Source organism: Neolamprologus multifasciatus, chromosome 1, assembly GCF_963576455.1.
Source record: "Neolamprologus multifasciatus chromosome 1, fNeoMul1.2, whole genome shotgun sequence".
Classification (NCBI taxonomy): Eukaryota; Metazoa; Chordata; class Actinopteri; order Cichliformes; family Cichlidae; genus Neolamprologus; species Neolamprologus multifasciatus.
In genome coordinates this window covers 14,190,175-14,205,584 of record NC_140439.1, presented here as the reverse complement: position 1 = coordinate 14,205,584, position 15,410 = coordinate 14,190,175, and the positions used below count along the sequence as shown (strand labels likewise).

The following is a 15,410-nucleotide window of genomic DNA, read 5'->3' as shown; positions in this document are numbered from 1 at the left end:
GGGTCATGAGACAATCATGTTTATTAGCGTCCATGTTAATGCATAGTGACTATGCATAATGAAACAAGTGCTCCTTTGAGGACACGGCTGGTGGAAGACCAAGAACAGAATTAATCTGGTTTTCTGCCCCAACAAGGTTAAAAAGGCATGTGACATCATCCACATGTGGATAATTGTTCAAGTGGATGTTCAGCTCTGTCGTGCGCAGTTTCATGATGACAAAGCTGTATAACAGAACAGTCTGAATGCTGGAGCTCTATAAATTTGCTGCACAGACTGTCTACGCCTGATTGTGGTAGACACACGGTTCTTTCTGCGAAGCATCCACGCACAGCTTAATGCATCTGGTTGCTGAAGTGGTTCAGCTTCAATATGTGAGACAAGACTTTTGTATTGCGCAGTCTGTTATTTTCCTCCTCATTGGCAAAGCTTACATTATATCTTGCACCTGGGATATTAATTGAAGACGTGGTTTGTGGAGAACATTCAGTCTTTCACTAACCAGAATATGCACATAGAGGTTGTACATGAGATCATGTGAGGCATTAAATTTGGCCTGCAGGAGCAAAAGAAAGTCTCATCAAATTCAGTGGTGGGAGAGCAGTTTTTTTCTAGCTCTACGCAATGTGTTCCCTCAATTGTCCACAAATGATACTAAATTTAGGACATGATTTACAAGACTGAGAAACACTGAAAATATATTTTTCATAAAATGTTTGGAAGTGCAAGATTAGGATTGCCTACCTAACCTGATCACCACCCCAACTTTTTTTTTTTTTTCATAGACCAGCACTATGATTATACTTTAGGTCAGAAGTCAGGTTTCAAATTCTACTCAGTAAGTGCAGACAGCTTTTTTGAAAGTGACCATATATATGAGGTCAAACTTTAAAGCCTATATTTATTTATTTATCCTTTCTTCCCCCCCTCCTCATCTTCACTCAAATGCAGACTAAGCTCTGCCTTTGGCTTTCAGACTCAGTGGACAGATTAAGCTGAGTTAGCCCTACTTTCCATGGATGTGTTGTCGTGGCAATTTGAAATCCACCCCCACCCCCTACCCCATCACCCTTTCTCCAAAAACCAGTTAAGAGGTGACACATCTACACTGCTTTAACTGGAAAACAGCTGAAGATTTTAAAAAATGGAAGCATCAGTACAAAAATGCCAATAGCTGCAAAAAAGATATATTTTTTTCATAAATATTTCATAGATATATAGACATATTCACAATATATACATTTTCACGGTGTTAGGGTTTATTGGGATGCAGCTGGCAGTGATGATGATGATGATGATGATGATGATGAAGATGGGATAGGTTAGGAACTCCCAGTTGCAAATGGTTAGTATGTTTCCCGTTCACATGTATATGTGATAATACAAAAATCTGATGTGAAAGAGTGAAGATGCAACACAATCTGAGTGTTTTAGAGCTCAATTTTGAAATGCTACCATAAAGAAAATTCACTTGCGCCTTTTTTCTCTGTGCAGCCTTACAGTCAGACAATTCATGAAAGGCTTCATGTTCTTTGAAGTCATATTAGACTATTATCCACATTTAGCTTACAGCCATGTCAGATGTGTACAAATATATGCACACTGTATGTTTTAGAATTGGTTTTAAAGTCCTGCTGTAGAAGGATGTGAGCAACTGCAAAGAAACTCACTGTAACGGTTCCTCGGGTCCATACTGGTTGTGGGGTGTCACACTTATAAAACTGAAGCTGTAGAAGGTAGTCAGATGGATGCATGGCTGGAAGTTTTATGAAAATTTTAGGATCAATTTTTCATAAAGGAAAAGCTTTTCTCTCATGTCCTTTATTTATTTATTTAAAAAAAAGATTTGATCTCTTCACGGCCAGTAGAGACAGGAGGAAACAGACTTGGAAAAAACTCTGAGCCCATTTTCTGGTGCTATCCAAACAAGCACTACAGTATGTGTAAAAATCCGTCACCGTCACATGTTTAGAGCAGCTGCTAACTTGATCTCATTAACATTCATGTATTTAGGTCAGCTGGAAGGAAAATTAAAGACAGCATTTGCACGTGTGACTGTTTAAGACTGAGGAACAGTGAAATTCCCCCAAATGACATACCTCTGTAAATTAACTTTGAATTAAATTTCCCTTCCGCTCTAAGTGAATTATCGGGTTGGCTGTGTGTCAGTGACTTTGTATGCCTCTTTAAAAACACCAGATCAGTCAAAGCAGAAAATCTGTTTGCTTCTTAAAATACACGAGTTGGCAACGTAATGAGCCGCAGCACATGTATATGAGCAAACGCTGATTAGAATCGGCGAGCACATGGTAGCTTGACTGAAACATATCCCAGTTTATACATAATGTCCCATCACAACATCACAGAGGCAGAATAAACGGACAAATTCAAAACAAGAAAGATATGATCTCTTTGAAACATTTATTATGAAATTGTAAAGGTAGAATACCACTGTTCAAATAAAGGCTTTATAAACAGAGTGGGATTTGCAGTGTACTGGAGATTTGGAAGAGTTTATTTCAGATGTAATTAATGTATAGCCAGCAATGAAAAAAAAGGAAAAGGAGAAGGCAGCGGAAATAAATAATACAAAACTAAAATAAAACAAGTCCATTATTGTTTAACACAGCACATTAGGCAAGATTACCAGGAGTTCAATTTACATGAAACATCTCATATATACAAGATTTACATCGATGAGGGTTACAGAGTCTTTGTGAGCTATGAGGCCCAGTGGCAAAGCAGTCAATGGCAGTCACATTTCAAGTCAAGTGAGGCTCTTAGCTTGAGGGGGGTTTTGGCTGGCAATGCCATTATCACAACTATTAGTCTAGACACTGGCACACGCTAGTGACAGAGCAACGGCCTGTGTGTTATTTGACGCAACACCCCAATGACAAGGACACATCTCCCTCTGGGTTTGTCATGTCAGAATAGACAGCGCCGCTTTGCCCATCTTTTACCCGCACACCCTTTTTCTCTGATGATAAACGGAGAGAGGATGGTAACAGGGAAAAAAGAACGAAAGTTGGGCTATGTGTCGAACACAAATCACCCTCATCTGTCACAAATGATCAGAACACAAAGGTGAACACACCCTTGGTGATTTAACATCGTATGTAACGGCGCTGACCCCAGTAAAACACGGGTGAAAGGTTAGGGCTGGAGACGGGGAAGATAAGGAGTGGGTGGAGGAGCCAAGTGAGGAGTGGAAAGGAGAGATGGGTTGTTGTTGGTGGGGAGGAAGGGGGGATCGGGGGCATTCAAACAATGACGTAGCATCATAACTCCATCTTTTTTTATATAATATATATAGAGATAGATAGATTTATAGACAAGCAAGCAGTCAAGAAACATTTTCTTCCACCCTCTACTCTTATTTTTAAGGAAAATTCAAGAGAATTTCAGATGAGGTGTTGATACCTTAAGTGTTTTAAGCTGCAGTTTGTCTTTTCACATCATGCAATGTTGGAAAAAAAAGAAAAGAAAAAAAAAACACGAAGCTAGTATGTCAACTTGATTGATTGCCTTAGAAAAATGGGAAATGCGTTTTGTGGATTAGTGAAAACATGGAGATGAATTAAGTAATGACAGTCCTACAAAAGCCGCTATGACTTTTGTGCATTAATTTCACAAAGCAAAGCCCCTGAAGACTGATCATCAATCAATGCGCTTCGAGAATTTGCAGAAATGGATGATAAATTTAAGATGAATGGGTTGCCAGCCAAAAGTGATGGACAAACAACAAAGCAGCTATGAAAAAAATCAAATAAAATCACATATGAACACACTTGCAAGAGACCTTTTGATAAGAGACAATATTTGTCATTATCAAAACTGTGTCGTATATTTTGGACAGAATGAAACAGCGCAATGATGAGAAGGTTTCTGTAGATGAGGGAAAAATTCATGAAATGTTCACAAAAAACAAACAAACAAAGGAACAACAACAACAACAACAAAAATGTAATTCCTGGTAATTTGCCATCATCTGTGTTTGGCAATTATGTCCCTGGCAGTTACAAAGAAAAAAGAAAAAAACAGGCCCATAAATTAATAAATATATAAATATATTAAAAATCAGTAGCACTTCATTTTTCTGAAACAGGGGAAAATAAAAACATATAAATGAACTCCATAGTTCAGCCAGTGTACCAACAGGGAGCTTTGATTTATTTTGTTGTTTTGTGCAGACAAAACTGGATCCCCCTTGGGGCAATAATCTACTCTGATAGTACTCACACCCACTACCATAGTATAGCTCGCAACCCATTTCATTTCCTCTTACCCACCTAGAATATAGAGGACATGACAAGTTTTTTAAAGACGCAGATACAATGTTCTCTGTGGTGAAGAGCTTTGCAAATCCTCCACTGATAATTTAAAGCTTTGATAGAAACTTCACTCGCACACTTCCTGTCTTACTTTCTCTAGACAGCTACATTTGTTTTGAGGATCTGCTACGTTTTACTCAATAAGAAGATACAGCGCTAAAGATCTGTCTTCTTGGATTTACCTGCTGTTTTCTTAATTATTCAGCAGATGTTGGCAACAGACCTAACTTCACTGAGCTTGCTCACAGATTTGGTTAATTAATATCTTTACTTAGTGACCCAATTTAACCTTTTGTATATGTTGGTGTCCTTTTTCCGTTCTTCCTCTTATTACAAAAAATGCTAAGGCTGTTGGAACGCCATTAGTTAAAGGTATGAAGGACATGCTCAGTGTAAGAGATCACAAACACGGTATCCCGATTAAGTGACAGGATAGCTTGGGAGAAACGATGTATGATCACAGTCGGCAGCAATCACTGGCCTCTCTCCATCTTCCTCTTTCATACTGCCAAACTCTGTGTCAGCACAACCCATAAGATATTGCAACAGACTTTTCCCCTCAGGTGCAACATTGTCATAGTTCATTAATCTTCTCAAACTTCTCCTGCTGCCATCAGCCCCCGTACATACTACTAATCCCCTTATTAATGTGGCAAATGAACCTGCACAAGAAGGACGACTCCCTCAAGGCTCCATAATTACAATGGTCTGTACAAACTCCTGTTTGCATAGAATGTCCATTCATTACATTCATTACATTACTGACAACTCCAGGAATCTTCTCGCTGAGGATTCCCCCCTTTTTTTCCCACAAGTCTTCTAATATCCTGCGCTTTAAACTGAATACTCCAGTTACTGTGATATTTAAAACCCTGCTTGTTGTTTATGAGATAATGTACCATACGCCTATTTTTACTGTAGTGCTCAACACAGAGAAGGAAATGATCCATGAGTCAGATGTAGACAGAAATACTGAATCAAATTTTAAATACCTCCAGTATTATTTGGAATAATTAACCCATATTCACATGTTGCCATTTGTTCTATATTTGTTCTATATGAGCAGAAACTAAACTGAGACTGGTCAGATAGAAAGCTGTTACATGTCCCCCAGATTTGGGGTGAAGAAAAGCACATCACAGCAATAGGAGATGGGTTAATTGTCAATGCACGCTTCCTTTCTGTGTTTGCATGTGCATGAAAAAAACAACAACAACAACCTAGAAGCCTACAGCAATTAAGACTTGTTACAGATTAGGTGTTCAGACCACAAGGTTGCACAACTGAAAAACGTCATACAGGGCCCATAACTGTGGATTCTCACATACATAATATGTTGCTTCCGCAAAGTGACGGAAGAGAGAACACATCTTGTGTGAACTTGTCAATATGTGGTAGCAAACGTAATAATTAACATCCCTTTATTCACGTTTACTACAAGATTTGTTCGAGTTTAATTCTGAAGACTAGTTATATGGAAAATGTAGATTGCAATCAGTCAGCGATGATGTTGCATTCGCTCTCTCTGAGACTACTTTCAAACCCTGCTCCCCTCAGCAAAACCATGTTAACGTATTCTTAACACAAGCCTTGGGATCTGATGCACAGTACATAGTTAATGCATAGCCACTGGGCTCATGTTGTGGTAGTGAGCCACATCTATGTCTATGACTCCTGACAGGATGAGAATAAGAATGATGATGATTATTATCCTCCGTTTCTTAGATGCTTGTGTTGCCTAGTGAAACTAGGACAGTGTTTTCATGCTTTTTTCCTCTGTGTTGTTTACACTAATGTAGGTCCCTAGAGGGTAAAAAAATAAGTGAGAAAAATGAAAGGAAAGGCAAAGATCCCCCTATTGCTATAAGCTATAAGGATCTGTATAAAACTTATTGCACTAGGCATTAGTGCGTAATAACGCTACTGCAGATAAGCTATTTCTTTTACTTATATGCTCCATATCACCTAAAAAGAAGACAGCACTAACGTCTTCATGCTTTGCTGTTGTTCGCAGTGTCTTATTCTCTGTCTAATTGTTTATCAATTTCCTTTCAGTTTCCTTATTTTTTTGACTGGTGCTGATGTTGCATAGAAGTGACTCTTGAAAACTGGAAGAAAATGGCTTGAGAGAAGGTCAATCTTAAAAGCGATCCACCCACAGCTTCGCTTGTGTCTTCCTCTTGAACTTCCTATTTTACTTAACACTTGTTTCGTGTTAACTTCAGGCACCAGTTGTTTATTGGTGTTGGTTTGTTAGTCATAGGGCAGCAAACTAAGTGCTAAATTTGATCTTCCTACCGTATACCTTTTTGGATCCTTTAACTATGGCAGCAGTTTAACATCTTTAGCTTTAATTTCAATATATTACATCAAATCACATTTTCCAACCAAAAACTAACCAGTAATAACTTTAAATGAAATTGGCTCATATTTGTTATCTGTATATATAAGAAATCTTTTAATAATGTAGCTCTTATCTTCTTCTAAAGCGCTTCTACTCTGCAGAGAATAATATGATAATCCGGTGATATTACCTTTTGGATATACTGTCTGTTTAAAGATTCAGTCAAAGGTAATTGGTATTTTCTTGATCTTCTTTTTTTTTTTTTTTTACTACAGCACAAATCCAAAAGGCATAGAATTTAGTGGATGGGCATCTCCGCATGAATGATCATGAAATGGAGATGACATGTGCATGTCAATACAAATGGCTGCATTGTGAAAAACAATCAAAACAATGGATGGAACAGTGGCATTGATAACATACCCTGGTTTATCCAGAAAGACGTGTCAGTGCAGTCGGGGCAGTCTAATCATTTAACCACAATCAATAACTGCCAATCTGAGCTGGAGTCTTTGTCTGCGAGATGTTTTTTGGAGTAATTATGACTAAGAACCAACCGCATGCTGTAAGGGCCTTCTTTACAAATTTGAAAGATTGATATCAGCCAATAATGGAAAGACGGATAATCACTATTTAATGGAGATAAAGTGCATCGTTGTATGGAGTCGCAATATAACCATGCATACTGGTAAGAAAAGGAACTCATACTTCTTTTCTGTGCATATCTGTATGATACTGTTGTTTTAATATGCATCTATTTAATGCATCTTTAGAGTTTTTAAAGATATGATTCTCTTATTCTCTTTGATAAAAATAAAAGACAATGGCTTTATTTCAACTAATTTATATCAGTAAGTAATAGCAGAACAGTAGTAGAATTACACTGGGGCACAACTTACACAAGTTCAGAGAAAAACACGAAACTGTACAGAACATTTCAGACATAAGTCTGTGCCCAAAAGCGTCTGTAACAGTGCATCATTTATAATATCGGTGGCACAATATAGAATACACTGGCTCTGTTTGTGTGCTTCTTTGAATCATTTGTCAGAATTATTGATCCCAATAAATATTGTGTGGAATTGTAGGATGACTGAGCAAATCAATGAAGTTGTGCTTACAGTATAGTGTCATATCTCATGTGTCCTCCTCTAGGGTTGAATAGTGGCCCCCACCTCACCCCACCCGCTGCCACCGCCAGCATCACCCATTTCATCGCCTCGTCTCATCTCTCTCTCACACATCACCAACCCCCCCCCCACACACACACACACACACTAACGGCGCCTGGCAAATGATGGCACACTGAATGCCTCTTTTGACTGCTACCTCTCACACAGAAACACATTAAATGCAACCCCAGATGCAGTGACCCGGAGGTATGCATCGACAGGAGTCGCACAGTGTCACCCCTGTAATTCCACTCGCTCGTCCGGATAGATCTTATCACTCACATCTCTAACTGCCATTATCAATCTTTCCTGTGCAGCCTCTGCATCATTAGGCGAGAGTATTTCACTAAGAACACTAACATAGGTTTCACTCCTTTCTTCTCCTCCCTTGCATTTATAAGGCCACTGCAGGTTGGCGTAGTGCCAAGCTCTGCCATGCAGCGCAACACTGCCACCTAAAGGTTCAGTACCACCGTCAAGCCCGACCCGTCGACAACAGCCTCTGTCTCTGCCTTCCCTTCTCCTTCTGCGCGCTTTCTTCACTCTTTTCTGCAGTTCCCAATATTTGTCCACATGTGTTCCATTAGATTAAAACTGTGTGTTGTGTAGTGGTGCTTTATTAGCAGAAAAATTAATAGGGCTTTGATAAAAAGCAGCATGGATTACGTTGAAATTTGAGGCTCATTATTGGCTAATCCTTTTTGAATTGGATGTGTATCAAGTTCCAGACAAGCTTCACTCAGTTCGCTAGTGTGCTTTGAGAGGAGGCATTTAATTCAAGCTCAGATGATGTGGCAAAGCCTACAGTGACATTCACAATACCACTGCAGCAGTCTAATTATTGAATGTTGTTATTTCTGCAGGTGTTGAAAAGGTTACAAAGTCTTTCATGATATTACAATGCACACCAAAAAAAATAAAATAAAGAAACAAACAAAAAAAAACATGAATACACTCAAGAGTTTTATGAAGAGAGAGAGAGAGAGAGAAAGAGAGAGGTGAAAGGTCAACTACTTTTTGGAGAATGTGTGCAGCATTTGTCTATGATGAAAAGCAGCAATCTGAGTAGATAGGCAAGAAAAAAAATGTTTCTTTTACAAAAATCATTGGGTTACAGTTAATGTTATGTTGGTACATGTTTGCCAGTGATCTAACCTGGGTACTGAAGAGACAAAATAAGGCAAAGCAGTCACTCATCCACTTGCATTTTGGTAAATATGAATTAAATATATATTAAATACAAAACATGGGTTTGCAAGTGTTACCCCCAAATTATGCATTGTGTGATTGCTGAGTCCATAATCAACTCCATTAATCAGCTGTTGTTCAAGTTACTTTTTCTCTCTTTTCTTTTTATGTTTAGGTTGAAAAACCTGCTGAAGCAGTGTGTCTCCTGAACAGTTTTCTGTTGCTTCACAGTACCTTAGAGTCAGTCCCTAATCTAGACTGGCACTTTAGCACTGTGGAACAGGGCAGTTATAGGCAGTACTTATAGACCAGTAAAAGTGCTCTTTTACCTGCTGTCTGGTGTGCATGGGCCCCTTCGTCTTGAACCCTCCTTGGGAGCTGCACTCTGAGGCACTGAAGTGGTCGGAGCTCGTGGAGGATCTCTTGGAAAGGGTGTCACAGCCCCCCACAAATGTGTTATCCAATGGGAGCTCTTGTATCACGTGATGCTTCTTCACTGAGACCGGTGTGTCAGCCTTGAGATGAAAGGCCGACTGCGGCGAGGCGGACTTGTAGTGCCGGGCCAGGTCTGGGCTGCTAGGTTTGAAGGTTGTGGTCGGCGTGGCATTCCAATCGAAGCGTCCAATCCCTTGCTCTTCCAGCTCGGTGGGCAGACTGATGGTTCCGTTGATTGGCTCGTGGGCAGGATCGTCAGGTTTGTTCCCCTCTATGGTGACAAAGTTGAGCAAGGAGTTTTTGGGGGACTTCCTTTTCTTGCGCTTTTTCTTCTTGTTCTGTTTGTTTTCTGTGTTGGGTGACATCCACTCTGCCCCCTGCTTTTTTCTCTGTGCGGCTTTGAATCTAGAAGCATGGCGGCAGCGCAGCAGCACAGTCACAAAGATGACAATAATCACCACCAAGGCGCCGGTAACAAAGGCTATCATTATGGTTAAATAGTCACCACTCTGATAGGTTTCACTGCTTTCACCAATGTTTCGGTCAATTGGGGTCTCCATGGTGCGTCGAATGAGATCATTGATGAGTGTTGAGTTGCCCACAGTGTCATTAACATACAAAAACACCAGCACAAGAGTATGGAGAGATTTGGGATAACCAAGGTCACTGATATTGACCACTAATCTGTGCAAGCCTATGTCGGTTAGTGCTGGCTTTTCCTCCAAAGTAATATTCCCTGTGACTGGGTCAATTCGAAACAGACCTTTGTTATTCCCACTCACAATTGTGTATTTGAGTTCCGCATTCATCCCTGTATCACCGTCTACAGCAAACACCTCTGCTACCACAGATCCTGGGATAGAGGAGAGAGGCACGAGCTTGAAAGACGTGTTGGAGGGTGGGTAGATAACGATGGGTGTGTTGTCGTTCACATCAATGACATTGATGGTCACCTTGGCAGCTGAGGAGCAAGGAGGCCTGCCACTGTCCACAGCCCTTACATCAAAAGTGTAGGAACTCTGCTGCTCTCTGTCGAAGGATACATTAGACTTTATCACCCCAGAGTAAGGATCTAGTATAAAGTTCTCATTGTCATTCAGAATAGAAAGAGAAACAGCAGCATTTTCTCCGGCGTCTGAATCTGTCACAGTTATCACCCCCACAGTGCTGTACTTCGGAAGATTCTCTGACACAAAGAACTGGAAGTGGTTATGTGTGAACTTGGGGTTGTTATCATTTTCATCCAGCACGGTTACAATAACGGCTGCCTGCGTTTGTAGAGGGGGCGTCCCGTTATCTCTTGCTGTTACAGTGAAGAGGAACCTGTCCTGATCCTCCCGGTCAAAAACCCTGGATGCAGTCAGAACACCTGTTTTACGGTCAAGATCAAAAAATGATGCATTTGGTCCCAGCTGGTAAACAATTTCTGCATTTTTCCCACTGTCCTCATCTGTGGCGCTAAGAGTCGTGAGGAACAAGTCACGTTTGTTGTTTTCCATAACAGCCAGCTCAATAACTGGCTGAGTAAAAATAGGCGGGTTGTCATTCTCATCCTCCAGCCTCACTCTCACCAAGGCAGTCTGATTCAAGCTCGGCTTTCCAGAGTCAGACGCTACAATTTTAAAGTTATATTCCTTTGTCCCTTCGTAGTCAAGCAGTGCGGACGTCTCTAACAGATACTGGTTGTCATACACAGCTTTTAGATGGAAGGGCACATCCTTCTCTATGAAACAAATGACCTTGCCGTTAATGTCAGTGTCTTTGTCTGACACTGTGATGAGTGCTATCTTTGTATTGATGGGATCCTTCTCTGAGAGGAAAACAGTGCCATTAATGGGACTGATTATGTATCTCAGGTCTATATTAGGTGGATTGTCATTAACATCAGTCACATTTATGGTAACAGTAGCTCTGGCTGGACTTGAGCTGCCATCACTAGCTAAAACAGAGAGCTTATGGATAGCAGTTTCTTCCCTGTCCAAAGGTCTCTGCACTGTAATTAGGCCAGATGTTGCATTCAGAGCAAACAGTCTTTTTGTAGCAGGAGACACCTGAGTCCCAAATACATAATGTATCTCTGCATTTGCCCCTATGTCTGCATCTGTAGCTTGGAGCTGCACTACAGATGTGCCAATAACGGAGTTCTCCGGTATATGAACCTCTATCTGACTCTCTTTAAACACCGGTTTGTTGTCATTGACATCTGTCACAGTAACCTGGAGAATGGCAGTGCTGGATTTCTGTGGACTGCCACCATCCTCTACTTTAATCTTCATCACATACGTGTCCTTCTGCTCTCTGTCCAGATTCTGCTGCACAATAAGCTGGGGCCACTTTTCCCCCTCAGGCGTTTCTACTATGTCTAAGCCGAAGGCACTTTGCCCATTGATCAGCTCGTATTTGTGGACACTGTTGGGGCCAGTGTCTGGGTCAGTGGCAGAAGGAATAGCAAAGCGGCTGTTAATGAGCGTGTTCTCTGGGATAGAGATGTTGATCACAGGGGACGGGAACATGGGGGCATTATCGTTTGTATCTTTAACGATTATTTTGATCTTAATCAGCCTGAAATAATCATTAGGTAGGATGACCACTTCAATTTCAAAGGAGCACTCGCTGTCCTCAAATGAGGGACCGGGGCACAACTTCTCTCTGTCAATTCGGTTTGATGTTGTGAATATTTCTCCAGTGCTGCTCAGAACACGGACCAGTGGGTTATCTCCTGCTTTGGAGACGAGCCGGTACACAAGATTAGCACTCGTTCCGGTGGCAGCATTTGTATGGGAAATGTTTAGGTCCTTTGGTATGTTCCCAATGAGGACATTTTCTTGCAACTCCTCCCTGATGGGGTAGATTAGCTCTTGGGCTATTGAAGGATCTAGCCATATGCAGGCAAGCAGTGCACCCAACAGGTAATAGTCTTTTAGATCCATAACAGTGTTAATATGCTTCCAGCCTTCAAAACTCAAAGGTTTCTTTCTATGCAGTGTTGTTACAGACAGTGACTCCTGGCAGGAATCTTCCACGAATAAACCTATGAATACAGGACAGAGATTCCCTTCAGTGAAGTAACTTTATTATGCAGAGTAAATAGATTTAATTAACAATCATCCAATCCCTCTCCTCACAGTCAGCTGATTCATGCACTATATTTTTCCCCCTCTTAGGATTTACCCTTAAATCTGAACATAGCCACAAAACATGACTTCATTCAAACAGTAAAATGAAAATCCCAAAATAAACTGCATTAACCTTTTAAGCAGCCATTAATGTCTGTTACTCTCTTTCTACATCCTCTACGTTTTACGGTCACTATGAATTTTCGGTGCCTCGAACACCCCCACGGCAACGAAACTTCACAACACATTACACAGTCTTATTAATTTTTCCACTTAAACTGTCAAAATTAAAGAGCTTAGGCTGTGAGTGGGCTGCTTAACGAGTGAATAAGCATAAATGAAGCCTACAAAGTAAGCTCAGTGAGATTTTGAATTCTTAGTGGGCAAAAGAGACCCATGCTTGTATTACATACCCAAATCGGTTGCAGCACAGAAGAAAAACTGGAGTGTGTCAGCTCATAGTCTTCTCATCCACAGTAGTACAGTAGTTCATTCAGGTAAAGATATCCTCCTCTGTCGATCTGCTTTTGGCTCCAGGTAAATAATAATAACAACAATCACCCAGCAGCACTGGGTTAATCAGACACAAGTACAGGTTTTAAATAAAAGCAGCCGGTCGCAGAAACTGGGGTAAATTAGAAGCTGCATATGTCGCAGTTCCTTTTCCCCCCATTTAACTTCAGGAATTGACTGGATCTAATTGTGCGACCTGCGGTGATTGCGGTGATCAGCGTCGCTCTCCAGCAGACACAGCAAGGTGGTCAGTGGTTTGCGGTGTCTTCAATTAAACGGGTCCCAAAATCAATGCTCATCTCCTGTGCATGTCCAGAGAGAACCGGCGTCTTTCCCCCCTTTCTTTCTTTCCTTTTCTCCCCGGCTACCTGTGAAGGTTAAGGCGCAGACGAGGTGAACCCAAAAAGAGACACTCGTGTCCCATTACGTTTCAAGTTCACGGAGCTCCATCAATAATCAGACTCAAGGTTAAAAAGAAAGAAAAAAAAGGTCACGATGACATTTATGAAAAAGACAAAAAAAAGCCAACAACAAAAAAGGTGTAAAAGCTCAGAGTCGATCCCACTTAGAAACACCAGCCTTACGGCTGCTCAGTGTGACACGGATGCGCAGCGTGTGTGTGGCGTTTATCCTTGCACTCTCACTCCCAGAGCAGAATATCTTGCACTAACTCTGTGTAAACCCATAGGAGGGGTTGGCGATGCACACCACACCGACTAACCACCCCGCACCCCCACCCGGCCGACCCTCGTCATTGGACACCGCCCCTCGCTTTCAATGGCGTTGGCAACCCGAGAGAGGACGGGATTGGCCCGATGTCACGTCACTTAAAGCGAACCGGAGGGCTGTCCGCGGTGAGATTCTCCGCGAAGATGCTGCAGGCTGAAGAGACGCTTAACCAAAAACCCCGTGGCTGGACTGGAGGAGGATGATGACGACGATGATGATGATGAAGCTGCTGCTGATGATAGTGTAAAAAAAAAGACACTGAGAGAAAAGAATAAAGAGATAGTGGATGTCCTCTAGCTTTTATAGTGTGTGTGTGATTATATAAAAGCAGATAACACTCATTGGCTCTAAAGGGACGCATCAAAAGCATACGCCAACCTGTTAGGCTGTTGTCAGGTAGGCTACAATAGCCTAATTGGGGTGGACATAAAAGCCACTAGACTGAAGCACATTAGAAAGATGCGCTATGGCGGTTTCCCGTGCATATTGACTTGCCAAGAATAAACACTGGCATATACAATACAAGCCTTGTGTGAGAGTCAGTTATAATTGCACTCTAAACAGAGAATCCGTTGTCTAAGCATGTTTGAGCCGGGTGCATATTCACGCTCCGTCCACCGCACTTAGCACCCTGCAGCCAGTCGTCAGCGTTTGTTTATAAGAAATAACCTTGACAGTTATCCTAGTCATCAAGGCTACAAAGCCGCGTGTGGCCGGAGTTCTTGGTTTAAAGGGTGAATTGCACTTCTTATTTTAAGTTTACTGTCTCTTGCTGTGGGGCTCCGAGGAGTCTGTGGCGTGACTTTGGAATAAACGCAGATGACCTTACGTGACAAGTTTCAAAGCAACAAGAGGCTGAACTGTTCCGAGTCGCCCCGAATGTTATAAGGTAAGTAGAAAATAGCAATTTCATAAAATGCAAATCAGACTGAGCCATACAGATCCAGACATCATTTATTACCTGCTTCCATCCAATCATTACTTAATTTCAATGCAGGAGATAACCCTCAATTTAAGCCTGGGCTCAGTGCTGTTGCTGTTGCTGAGAAATGGCAAGCTGTTGAGCTCAGTGCCTGTCGTGGTGAACACTGCCATCTTGAGGTGGACTTTCACAAATGCCTCAGCCATGATTTGAGCTTCAAGTCTTAAAACATGATCAGCCACGCAACCCTGGGTCAACTTAGCGTGACAACTAAGACAACACAGTGCATCCTCGGCAGCTCAGAGGAAGAAGAAACAATGTGTGAATGGGAAATCAAGCAAAATGAGAATATGCCCCAGTTTGGGCAAGTGGTGATGAAAGTGATGCAAAGGACATTAGACCGGCACAGTTGAGGTGAGAACTAGGCTGCCAATGTCTCTTGAGAGGCTGGCTTATTGCCTGGTCAGCAGTCCATTAGCACAACCAACCTGGTGGCCTGACCTTTCTGCCTCTGGATGCAGCCGTCACTGTCCTTAGCTGGAAGAGAGCAGCTAAAGGAGTGATCTGTCACTTCAGCTTAAAGCTTGACACCCTGATGTAGAAAGAAAAGTGACAACATAACTGTCTGTAGTGGTGAAACACTTTCTTGCACTGCTG

The 15,410-nt window shown here is 41.6% G+C and overlaps 1 protein-coding gene across 4 annotated transcripts in view; it reads right to left on the bottom strand.

Moving 5' to 3' along the window:
- pcdh9 (protocadherin 9) overlaps positions 1–13,772 on the bottom strand; it is a 206,389-nt gene extending 192,617 nt beyond the window's left edge. For 2 of the 4 annotated variants that reach the window (XM_085166126.1, XM_085166134.1), the window contains exons 1-2: positions 13,003–13,772; positions 9,368–12,504 (exon numbers count right to left, since the gene is read on the bottom strand). In XM_085166126.1, the coding sequence (XP_085022252.1) occupies positions 9,368–12,403 (3,036 nt within the window). In that variant the 5' untranslated portion in view covers positions 12,404–12,504; positions 13,003–13,772. The remainder of the gene's footprint in view (positions 1–9,367; positions 12,505–13,002) is intronic. The other 2 variants (XM_085166143.1, XM_085166149.1) reach the window with 1 other exon arrangement.
- Positions 13,773–15,410: the final 1,638 nt, after the last annotated feature.